General features: G+C 34.9%; 1 protein-coding gene across 1 annotated transcript in view; it reads left to right on the plus strand.

Moving 5' to 3' along the window:
* The window catches only part of LOC117181251 (receptor-type tyrosine-protein phosphatase N2), a gene marked incomplete at its 3' end in the record, with an annotated part of 454,371 nt that overhangs the window by 387,166 nt on the left and 53,794 nt on the right, over positions 1-13,411 (plus strand). Inside the window, exon 12 of the mRNA XM_033373815.1 lies at positions 11,889-12,253. Coding sequence (XP_033229706.1) covers positions 11,889-12,253 — 365 coding nt within the window. The remainder of the gene's footprint in view (positions 1-11,888; positions 12,254-13,411) is intronic.

Consider the following 13,411-nt stretch of genomic DNA (forward strand, 5'->3'; position numbering starts at 1 on the left):
TCAGCCTTGGAGGAGATTATGTTGAGAAATAAAAAAAAAAATTCTTAAAAACGTTGTTTTTCTTGGTCAGGCCGGAAACTTATCAATCCACCCTCGTATAGTTAAAAATTTGGGAAATTAAATATGAAGCACTAAGAAATGGTTTTTTTGGTCATAAATTTTTATAATTATAAAAAAAATTACGTAATAACTTTTTTTTAGTTTCGTTAAAATTTAGGATCTCACATACGTTTCTTAGTGCTTCGTATTTAGTTTCTCAGATTTTCAACTCGATATCGCTTTTCGTGTGAAGGAAAGTTGGTTTTAAAAAAAATGTAAAAAGAATTTGTGAGGTTACGATCACATGGACTTAAATTAAACAACGATTATTCTGATTTGAATTTCTTCATGAATAGATAGTTTTTCAAAAATTTGAAATTAAAATTAAAATTAAAATTTATTTTTTGATGGAAGAAATTATAGTATAAAGTTATTTTAATCAACCCCTTAAGAAATTGGTAAGGGGAAGAAGTGTGACTTAAATTATTTATGTGTCTAGTCAGAAGGAAGCCACACCCTCCCCGCGGGACACTCAAAAGAGTTGCGGTTGTGACTTTCATCATGCCTGTGGCCAATCATCCAACTTCTCCAAGATATTGGTAGAAAGTAGGACTGACAACTAAATTATATATAACTAGTCACAAGGATACCTTTGTGCACACGCTCCCCGGCGAGACATTATAAATGGGTAAGAATGTGACTTGAATTATTTCGGTGACATTGAAAAGGAGTATGTATGTAACTTAAATCATTACCTTCCACCCCCATAATGTATTCGAAAAGGGACAGGGGTGCGATCTTACACACTCTCTGTGACCAGTCATACTGGTGCATTCACGCTCCTCACGCGCAATTAGGAGTGCCTATACGCCGCCCACGAGGCGTTGGAAAAGGGGCAGGGGTGTGAACTTACATTATCTCTGTGACCAGTCACAGGGTTGCCTTTTCACCCACACGAGGCGTTGGAAAAGGGACAAAGTTGTGATCTTATATTAATTCTGTGACCAGTCACAAGGGTGCCTTGCCGCCCCTCATGAGGCGTTGGAAAAGAGGCAAGGTTGTGATCTTATATTAATTCTGTGACCAGTCACAGGGGCTCCTTACCGCCCCTCATGGTGGGAGGGGGACCTACAGTTTTAGGTGGGTTCCGAACCACCAAGAGCAACAGATTTAAGTACTTAGAGAAAACCTTTTTCTCTAGAGCTACCGGTCCCACGACTCTCCGGAGATGAACAACTCCCTTGCTAGGCTAGTGTTCACCGCATGGGCCGCCGAGACTCTACCAGAGTACAAGGCGGGAATCGAACCCGCAAGCCGACGGCGTGGGTCCAAAGTCTACGCTTTAGTTCCCACGAACATCGTCCCACTGGGTAGGGAATGTGACCTTAAATTATTTATGTGATCACACACAACCCCACCTTGCCCCTTATGAGATATTGGAAAGGTTCATGGGTGCGACTTAAATTATTTCTAGTAGCAAGACCTATTCAAAGAAATTCTAAACTTTTTACCAAGATATTCTTATTTTCACAAAAAAAAATGGTTTTTACGGAAAAATGTTCATTACTTTGTGAAGGTTAGCAAGAGTTTCCCCCACCTAGCATACAATAAGGACTATATATTGCAGAGCGCTAGACCCGTTAGTTCAGTTCGCTTAATTACTTAGCACGTCATTGTATTCTAATCCTGTAATAAAGAATAGTGATATCTTAGTAAAGCTATCACATGTTTTTAAAAACATAATCTTAGTTTTTAAATCATCACATTTGGCGATCTTGCCAGAATTGACTTTTCGATCTTCAAATATCTGCGGATGAAATCAAGAAGAATCCAATAGAAGTCAATACCTGTGTGAGGACTGAAATCTACGGACCCAGGAAAAAAGAATTCTACGGAATTCAACGCAAAGGAACTCCGGGATATTACCACGGTAAAATCCCGTTAAGAAAATTGAAAGGGTACGAGATATACTTCGGTAAAACCCTACGAGACCCGCAATCAGGCGGAGGACGCACCTGCGTGAAACCGCAGCCAAACAGCCCACTCAACAACAGAGATAACAGAGCCAAGCAGCTGACTCAGCAACAGCGATAGCAGAGCAAAGCATCGCTCATTCAGCAGCATCCTACTAACGGTATCTAAACTCCACTATCTACAAACGATAGCACCGAATCGATAAACTGCAACCGTAAGCATTTAGGAAATGATAACAGTTGACTGAAACTCCAAAGAGCATAAGACTCCTTTATGATCTGAGAAGGGTAACGAATAGAAAATTATAATTAATTTTCTGTTCGGTGGAGCAAAGTTTTGGTAGTTTCACGTTTAATATACTTCGTGTGCTCACAAGCTCTGGTAATCATCAGTAAAAATAAAATTACCTTACATTGGAATAGATACAAGTTTGTAGCAACTTGCACGCCAAGGAGTTAATACTTCAGGAAGCACAGGCGCTAAAGCACTGAACCAAACTATACCTTTGGCAGACGGAGCAAAAATGACATGCCATAAGTGCTGAAAAATTGGACACTTCGCAGCCCAGTGTTACTCAAATAAAACGCAAAATTTTCAATCAGGCTAACACCAAAAGAGACCACCACAAGTAAGAAATATTTTAGATCAGGAATTGGAACCATTTCAGGAAGAAATGTGCCAGGAAGAAATGGAGGAACAAATCCAGTACGAGGAATCAGCAGAATCTCTACCATATTTGGAGAACTTAAATCAATACGAGAAAGAAGAAGTGATGGACAGGAATACAAATTACTATTAGACACAGGAGTCGTGATAAATCTAATTCAAAAAGGAACCATCCCCAACCTACCAGCCTTTAAATATAAAAAAAAAATTTTGCTATGTTCAACGATCTGCAATACACAAATGAAGTATGCCATTTAAATTATTTCGGCAAAATTCACCTATTCCATTTAGTCGATGACGATTTCCCATTATTGGAAGATAGAATAATAGGTCAGCCTTTTCTTAATAAATTCTCTCGCCACACAATAACACCAACCCACCTTGTGGTGAATAATATTAAAACACCATTAATTAAAGAGAAAGAATACCTAGCACCCAAAATAATCAAAGTATGTAAAATATCTATCAACGAAGAAAACCAACATATTTGAATTGAAAAGCAGGAAAATATTCCTGATGGCATCTACACCATCTATCAAGGAACAATAACCGTGCCATACTACAATTAGTCGGACAGTTCGAGAAAATTAAAACTATTAAAACCATCAACACACCAATACCATGCATAAGGAAAAAATAAATTAACCTTGAAGATGGAACAGACCAATTTTATGAAAAACAGGATAAATTCCAGGAACTGCTTAATAACTCCAAATTAGACCACATAGAAAAGGAACACAGGGACATTATACATAAAATCCTAGCCAAATGCTATCAAGCATTCGCTCTCCCAGGAGACCCTTTGCCCTGCACTACACTAACGGAGCACGAAATTATCCTTAATTCTGATAAAGTTATCAATCTAAGATCACACAAACTCCCCACAAACATAGAGAGTTCGCTCTGGTAGAAACTCAAGAACTTCCAATGATCGACGGTATAATAGACCAGCTAGGAAGAGCCAAAATCTTCTCGGCCTTCGATTTAAGCGCAGACTTCCACCAGATCCCGATGAAGGAGAATTGTAAAAAATTCACAGCCTTTTCAACACAACAGGGGCATTTTGAGTACAATCGTATGCCTTTCGGCTTAAAAAATTCCCCTGCTATTTTTCAAAGTATGTTGGACCGAGCATTCCACGGTTTAGTGGCAAAAACTGCTTCGTCTACATCGACGAAATCGTTATATTTGGCAACAAACTTCACGAACATAACCAAAATCTAGAACTGGTATTAAAAAGGATAACGGAACTAGAACTAAAACTTGTACCCACAAAGTGTGAATACCTGAAACCCGAAATCGAATATCTTGGCCATGTCATAACCAAAGATGGTGTCAAACCAAATACCGAAAAATTTAAAAAAATACTTACTTTCAAACAACTCGAAACAATTAAGGACGTACAATCATTTTTAGGTCTAGTGTGATATTACCGAAAGTTTATAAGAAATTTCTCCACTATTGCAAAACCTCTAACGAAACTGACACAAAAAGATACACCCTTCAATTGGATACCATCATGTGAAGCATCTTTCACAACACTCAAAAAAGCCCTGACGTCAGCAACAGTCCTGAAGTTTCCGGACTTTAAAACACAGTTCACTCTAACTACTGACGCATCATTCTACGAAATAGGGGCAGTCCTTTCTCAAGAAGGACACCTATGCCTCTTCATCTCCATAACATGAAACAAAGCCGAGGAGAATTACACCACGAGAGAAAAAGGACTCCTCGCTATTGTTTGGGCAGTCAAACGCTTACAGCAATATCTTTTAGGTAAAGAATTCAAAATCCAAACCGAGCACAAAGCCCTTCTTTGGCCCTACAATGTGAAAGACCCAAGTTCTAGACTTGCACGGTGGAGATTGCGTTTAGAGGAATACAAATATTCAATTGAGTATGTCAAAGGAAAGGAAAACAAGGTAGCCGACTGCCTTTCTAGACTTTTCTCGATTTACAACGACGATATAGGAAAATTATTTGCAATAACAAAAGAAACCTTAAGAGAAGCTATGAAATCAGCTGGCCTAATAAACGAAGTTGAAGACACGCAAAGTCTGACGCTAGAACAGGAAGAATATCAATTACCAGACATAGAAATTTTCAATACACCAGTAATAACTGAAGAAAAAACATTAGAAGAAAGAGAAAAAATAATACTCCCACCAAGAAGAACGAAGAAAACTTTAGAAGAACTCAAACCTTTGGAAACCGAAACACTACATGAAAATAATAATAACCAGGAACAAGGAGTTGTTAAAACAGGAAACATCTACGAAGATTTCATGCAATGGAGACTACAACCAATTCCTGGAAAAATTAAAATTAAGCCTAATGATATAGGAAAACTATGAAAGAATATAACAAAAGAAGACCTACCACAATACAATGCAGAACAATGGCTAAGAAAACTAGGATTGTTAATAGAAGAAATTCTAGCAAGGAAACTCTCATTAATTAGATTATTAATCGAAGACCCATTAATAAGTCACTGATAAAAATAATTACTCCAAGAAATGATAGAGTTTATATCCACTCTGTACCCCGACCTAAGTTTCCTCATATGTGTCACAAACACCAGAGAACTAACTAAGAAAGAAAAAGAGAAAGTCATAAAAGAGGCACACGCAGAACTTCTAGGCGAACAAAATACACTCGAGAAAGCCAAGCGATTAGGACGTTGAACAAAAATGGAAGAAGAAATAAAAAAGTATGTTAAACCTGTCCAATCTGTCAGTTCCACAAAATAGCAAGAATAAAATATCAAATGGAGAGCATAATACCCGACGTCCCACTAAAGCCTAATGACAAAATCTTATTAGATATCTACGGAACCATCCCAGAAACACATTGTGGAAACAAGTATATCCTAATTATATAAGACAGATTAACAAAATACACTCCGTTATTGCCCATGAAAGAGGAAACCTCCGAATCTATTGTTACCCAGATGATAGATCATTATATCTACACATTCGGAGCCCCGAAAACAATACTGACGGATCAAGGTCAAAAATTTGTATCCGACATGATGCATCAATTCGAGGAAACACTAAATATCAAACCTATTAAAACAACATCCTTCCATCCAAAATCCACTGGAAACATCGAGAGGATGCACTCCACAGTAGGTAACATGATCCGGACGACAATAACAGTAAATAATAGAAATTGGGATGACAACCTGAAATTTGTAAACTTTGTAATAAACACCACAAAAAATCAAACCATAGGATTCTCGCCCTACGAACTCACGTTCGATAGAGAGCCCAACATTCCATCTGCAATCCATAAAAATTCAAGAATTACTTACCAAGGCCTAATCCAAAAATGGAAAAGGAAACACGAAACAAACTTAACGAAAACCAGGGAACGAATTCATTTAGAAAACGAGAAAAGGAAACAGTACCTAGATTCAAAAATTGTTAAACATCAACCTGTCTATAAAATTGGAGACGAAATAAAAGTTAAGAACAATGCCAAGTCAAACAAATTAGATCAAGTTTGGAAAGGTGCTTATGCAATTATTAACATTCTGGACAACAAAAACCTTAAAATTCTAACCAAAAATCAAGTGACCACAGTCCACATTAATAACACTATGCCATATCTTACAGCTGATAATCCTGTGGATCCTAACATTCCTCATACATAGAGCAGTAGCTGAATACCAACTGGAGGAAATAAATGGAAACATATATGTGGAAGATATCTCAAAAGTACATCTATTCCATGGAACCTGGCGATTAATCATCCCTAATTCGAAATTCAATTAGTCAAGGGTAGATTCAATCAGTTGAAAGCGAAAAATAACATATTGCATAAACTTCTAGGGAAATAACGAGTAAAAAAAGGCATAGCTAACTTTATAGGCGACATTTCAAAAACCTTATTTGGCACCTTAAGCGAATCAGACCTAAACCAGATAAATTCCGAATTCGACAATATGTATAACGACCATAAAAGCATAGCCTCCATCTTGTCGACTCACACTAAAATATTAAAATTAGTGTTGGATTCATCTTCAATGAATCACGAATTTAACTTAGGTCAGGAAAACAAAGAAAGAGAACTTTCTTGAAAGATTAGCACGGGGCTAAATTTAGCAATGAAAGATAGCTACGTAAACTCTAAACTCTTCATGACTGCCATAATGATACATGAGACAACATAAGATATGGACACTGCTATCAACGCAATATCCGATGGCACACATGGTATTGTGCACCCCCAAATCCTTACCCCGACCATCCTAAAGAAAACAATATAGGAATTCAAGGGAAAGCATCGTACCCGCTACCACTTTGATAACCATGAGGATAACTATCAGCCTCTCCTCGACATAAGTGAAACATCCGTTGCTATTATTAAAGGATTACGAACATATATAATTCAAATCTCAGTACATGATAAAGAAGAAGGAACGCTTAAACATCTCATCCCTATCCTAGTAGCAATCCAAGGAGGTGAATCGGAAAATGTAAACAATTATTAGAATACAAAATTTGTAAATGGGCACAAACAAACAGTAAAATAATCGAAAGTGATACTTGTGAAGCCAGTGTCTTCAAAAAATATACGGAAAATAAATGTAAAACCTCTCCGTATCTATTACACCATGAAACGTCCATAGCTGTGAACAACGTATATATCATAATACCAACGAAAAAATTAGTGTTAGACATATCTTGTAACAACGATATTAAAAACATAGACATCAAGGAACCGACCCTTATAACAGGCAAAAACTGCAAATTATATAAAAATTATGATACCCTCGTCTTGAATTCTGAAACTACACTGGAAACAGTTGAATGGTTTAACACAACATACCAAATAGGTCATGATGTAAGCGATTTAGACCAATTAAAATACAGGCTTATTCAGTTACCGAAACTAATAAGCAATACAGAATTGAAACAGGCTAGATTAAGTTTAGATAATACAGAAAATATGTTACAAAAAATACCCAATCATCGCCGCACCCAAACATGGAAGGAAACCGCTGTATCCTGGTTAGGTTATTTAGAGTATGGCCTAATAGGTTTAGTAGTTATATACATTTGTATGAATTAAGAATATTCGAACTTTTAAAATCTTGCATACCTAAAAAAGTAGGCTTATTCTGCGTGAAAACAAACATCGAAACCCCTACACATGTCGTTACCTACAATGCTTCCGTTCAACCACTTTTAAATACACTATCAAAAGTAAGACGAGTTAGAGGGTTAAAAGATTAATATTTTTGATGCCCAAAAACACTCTAAAAGAAGGGCTGTAAAGGTTAGCAAGAGTTTCCCCCACCTAGCATCCAGTAAGGACTATATATTGCACAGCGTGAGACCCCTTAGTTCAGTTTGCTTAATTACTTAGCACGTCATCGTATTCTAATCCTGTAATAAAGAATTTTGATATCTTATAAAAGATATCACATGTTTTTAAAAACATAATCTTGGTTTTTTAATCATTACAACATAAACAGAGTAATTTTTTAAGGGCCTTTACTTTTATCTCAAGACTTTTGGTCAATTTTTATTATGAACTGAAATAAATAAACAAAAATATACAGTTTCCATAGATTTATCAAGCTTCAAATGATAAAAAGAAGATCCAATTCAAGCGCACGGAAATCATAGGGAAATTTCGAACGAACTTGAGACTATGGTGGCACATAGAAAATATATAAATTGATTTGGATGTCTTAAAGGTTGAAGGATTACACTTTATAAAACATAACTTAACTTTTAGTTCTATTTGTTTCTGAAATTTCTTCTGGTGAAAACTAGCAGTTTTTATAATCTTTGGCTAACTCTAAAGGAATAAAATTTAAAAAATACATAATTTTCGGAACGACTAGCCAAATGGTGAAAATAGGGTAGTCATCCCGAATTTCGAGACGACTAATCGAATGGCGAGAATAGCCTAGTCTTCACGAATTTCGGGACGACGACACTATTCGTAAAATATATATGATGTCGCATAATAATAGAAAAATTAATGAGAAAAAAGAGCTGATAAATGTTTTTTTTTATAAACTCTTTTGAGTTGTAACTTATGAGGATGGTTTTTTTATTGACTTTCAATTCTGTTCGTATAAATAGAGTAATGGTTAAGGTTCCTGACTGCTAGGCGATATATTCAGATATAGATATAGGTTCGAACCCCCGTAGCGTCAGAAATTTTAATTGCAATATAGTGTTAAAAAATGAAATATATGTATTCATTCTAAGCAGAACAAATTAACATTTATAAACAAAATACTAGCAAGCAATCATCATTTATTTTTTTGAATACCTTTCTTGTTATATCTTTAGAAAATAGCAGTACAGAAGTGCGTTACAAACCAGTACTGGAACCAGCGGCTGCCTAGATCATCTAGTCACAAAACTTTGCAAAAGTGTTGCAGGTCTCGCTAGCCCGAGACTAGACCGTCTGATCTGGGCCATATTAGAGTCTAGGTGATCTAGTCTGGGACTGGCCAACGCCAGAAGATTTTTCCACTAGGGGCAGTGCGTTTAAAAGTAAATCATTACTCAAATATCAACAATGATCTGTACTAACATTCGTTACATTTTTTATACATTTATTTGATTAACACTTATTAGCCATCGATGGCATCCTAAAATGCTTAATTTTCTTTCTGGTAAATATTGCTTTAATTGCTGTAAATTATTGTACTCCGCTTTCGTTATAGGATTTGCTTAAGGATACAGCAGGGGCATGTCAAGGTTCTTGAATTAATATATATATCTCTTTCTTGATATCTCTGTCTAGGATTAGGTATTTAGATTTTGCAAAATAAAGTACAAATTGTGTTACTCATGATTACTTTAATATTTGTTTCTTCTTTTGCGTTAAATTTTATTCTTAGCTGCGCTGAAACATGTATCATTTTAATAAATTTATATCATTACAATTCATAATATGCATGGAAATTAAAACAGTCTTATTCTTATTGCCTTATTTTTAGAATTTTTTTTTATTTTTATCTTGTTTTTATCTTGTATGTCCCACTTATTCTCGTAGCCTGTATCGTTGCAGTCAAATATATATTTTTTTATTTTCAACCTTTTTTTTCAATAAAACAAAAACTACTTATCCTACAAAAAAGTAATTCCTGAAAAAATTTGGTATTATTTTTTAGGTTTATAATTTTTTTAAATTTATCTCTTCGCATCTTGCTTTGTTTTCCACAAAATGAATTTATTCTTCTTTTATTAATTTTTTTGCGATAAAAATTTTAATTTTCAATTTTTTTAACAAAGTTCAAAAAAATATTCATACAACCTTGTAGGGTCTTGAAAATGTAACATTTTTATTTTCCTTCAATTTGGTCCGCCATATTGGCGCCACCATTTCAAATTTCCAAATTTTAATTTTAGATTCAAGGAGCCCAAAAACCCCCCATTTCAGACTTGGATGCCAAACCAGAGCAAGTTAAATAGAAAAAAAAGATTGACGCACTATTGCGCTCATGCCACACAGGGCACCGATTAATTTGACGCACTATTGCGTCAATGCCAAGGAAGAGGTTAATTAGAATCAAGAACATTGCTTTTTAAACAATTTATTATTATTAATACTAATATTTTATTTGAATAATGCTAGAAAGATGCAGTTTTTTTCCGAACTTTCTGGCTTTTTGTTCAATTTTCAATGGGAGTGAAGTAATAATTAACAAAAGTTAACAAAAAAGTTGTTGAAACATAAAAGCTGTCTTACACAAGAGACAAAAACAAAGAATGTAATAATGAGGAGTAGGTGAAAGGACTAGGTAATCAAGTTAATTGCAAAAGGCGAAGCAAAGTTAAACATTTGAAAAAACTGCAACAATTTATTTTAAACATTATTATTGCTGAATACAATTGATTATTAAGTCACTCCTAATGAAAAATAGACAAACTGTTGACAATTTCAGGAAAAAGTTCAATATTGTACCCTTAAGGAAAGATAATATTATTAAAAATAATAATAATTTGTTTAAACAACTATTTTTGTTAACTTGAATTATTTATTACCTTACTCCAATTGGAAATTGAACGGAAGCCAGAAATTTCAGAAAAACATCATCTTTGTAGCATTATTAAAATGAAATATTAATAGATATAATAATAATAAATTGTTTAAACAATTTATTTTCTTGATTTTGATCAATTCTTCAACTGATTTCAATTGAAAATTGGAAAAGGTGAATTTTTTTAAACTGCAATTTTTAAACATTATTCTGCGAGAATATCATCAATAATAATAATAATAGTAATAATAATAAATTGCTTAAACAATCATTTTTGTTAACACGAATGAACTATTACCTCCCACTAATTGAAAATTGGACAAAAAGAGAACAATTTTGCAAAAACCGCGACTTCCTAACACTATTCTATCAGAAAATTGCTAAAAACAATAATAAATTTTCTAACAAAATTATATAAACATCTAGTTATCACTATTAAATGGTATTTTATGTGTCAAAAACAATTTTCATTTTTATTAAACTGCAATAACTTGTAATTAATGATAAAACTTCGCAGAAGCCATTTTTTCAGTTATAGGTTTCTTTGAGACCCTATAAATTGTCTTACTCTCGTTTTTATCGTAAATTCGCACATGAACTCCTATACAGGGTGTCCCAGGCTCAAATGTCCGAACTTTTGCAGCTTTATAAAAATAATAAAATAATTCGAAAATTTCTTTCTCAAAAATGAGTTCAAGTTTTATTTTATGAGTTATAAAACATTTAAGCTTAACCAATCAGGAGCGCAGTATAAACAGACGTTCATGTGTGAGCAGGATTCCAAAGTAGTGTGATTGAAGCAAACGCTGAGGTGGAGTTAGTGACGGGAGAACTGCGTTCACTACAATGCGTTGGATTCCCGATGACATATACACACGACTGTTTATATAGTTTACACCGCGCTCTTGATTGATCCTACAACTTGAGTGTAGGACACCCTGTATATAATGTTTTCCTAACTATTCAACTGAGAATATCCTCCTTGCCTAATGAAAATGCAAAATTATTCTATTGTTATTATAAATAATCATTTATAAATAGATTGTTTTAATTGAGAAATTAATAGTACAGGTAAATGTATTCTTGCGAAAGTTAAATTATAATATTCACAGAGTCAGGGGAAGTCAAAAATTACTATAATTATATAAAAACCACTTTGTAATAATGGATATGACAGAAGTTTTCTTGTTCACAGACTGATCATGATCCTCGAAATCCAGCATATATTGCGACTCAGGGACCTATACAGGAAACAGCTTCTGACTTTTGGCAGATGGTATGGGAACAAGGGAGTGTGGTCATAGTAATGTTGACTCGTCTGACAGAAGAGGGCAAGGGCATGTGTTCTCGATACTGGCCCGGTGAAGGTTCCGAACTTTACCATATTTACGAGGTCCATTTAGTTTCCGAACACATCTGGTGTGATGATTATTTGGTGCGCTCATTTTACCTTAAGAATCTGAGGACCGGCGAGACCCGAACTGTGACTCAATTCCACTTCCTCTCTTGGCCAGAAAACGGAATTCCTCATTCCACGAAGGCATTACTCGAATTTCGGAGGTTCGTAGCGTTTTTTATCAAATATTGTAATTTATTTTTATTTCAAAGGATTGACAACAGAGGCCGACAAATTTTGTATCCAAAGACCAGACCAGGTGACCTCGAAGGATTTCGATGTCCAAAAAACGAATTCGTTGTCCAAATTTTTCCTATACGTCAGGATTTCAAAGTATCAAAAAATGGCTAGTTTCAGCGATATTTGAAACGATATAACACGCCATTGTTTAGTGCTTATTTTTACCTTTCATTTCGATTTTGTGTCAATATGTGCCGATTCCTTGTCTCCGAGATATATCGGTGTGAAACTGGAATTGTTAATTAGCCTATCTGAGAGAAAAATATTCACGTTTGGATTAGGATCCCAGATAACAAAATACTTGAAAAATGATGGAGTTTGCGCACAAATATATGAGAAATGATCTCGCACAATGTGCCCTCACTCAATGAGACATATGCGCCATCCATTAAAGCGCATATCGCTTGCACGTATAATAGTTATACAATTTTAGAAAGTCAATAATATATTAATAATATTATTCGTGCAAGGTTTTTGACAACTATTCGTCTTTCTAATGCTTTCACATGTGCGTCACAATTTGTGAGGGCATATTTAATGTCGAAATGCAAGCCATAAATGCTCGTAGTTACGTAACAAGTATATCATGATGGTGAAAGGGGAACTCTCTCGCTCGCACAGCATGAGAATCACACAATGTGGGTATTGTGCGTAGCATAATTGTTATCTGGGGATATCTCAAAATCCTGACGTGTATAAAAAATCAGGACGACAGATTTATTTTAGGGCATTAAAATCCTTAGATTTCATCCAGTACAGGTTTCGGGTTCAAAAAAGTTAATTTTGGTCGACCTGTGTAATATAACACTTGGGGAAGTGCTTTTTAAAACCCTGTTCTTGTAGGCCAGGTCGGGCCAGGTATTGATCCGAAATCATTTTAAACAACACTAATAAAAATGCACCTTCTATTTTTTTCGGACAACTATGTTATGTTTTCTAAACTAGATGTCTCTATTATATTTAGCAGTCTATAACACAGCCACAAAAAAACAGTGTGCGGATCTGGTAACAAGACACACGTATTCCTATGGATTTTGGGGCGCTGAATTCAAATTCGGTATCAAAAATCACCCATCACGTCA

Source organism: Belonocnema kinseyi, chromosome 10 (assembly GCF_010883055.1).
Source record: "Belonocnema kinseyi isolate 2016_QV_RU_SX_M_011 chromosome 10, B_treatae_v1, whole genome shotgun sequence".
Classification (NCBI taxonomy): domain Eukaryota; kingdom Metazoa; phylum Arthropoda; class Insecta; order Hymenoptera; family Cynipidae; genus Belonocnema; species Belonocnema kinseyi.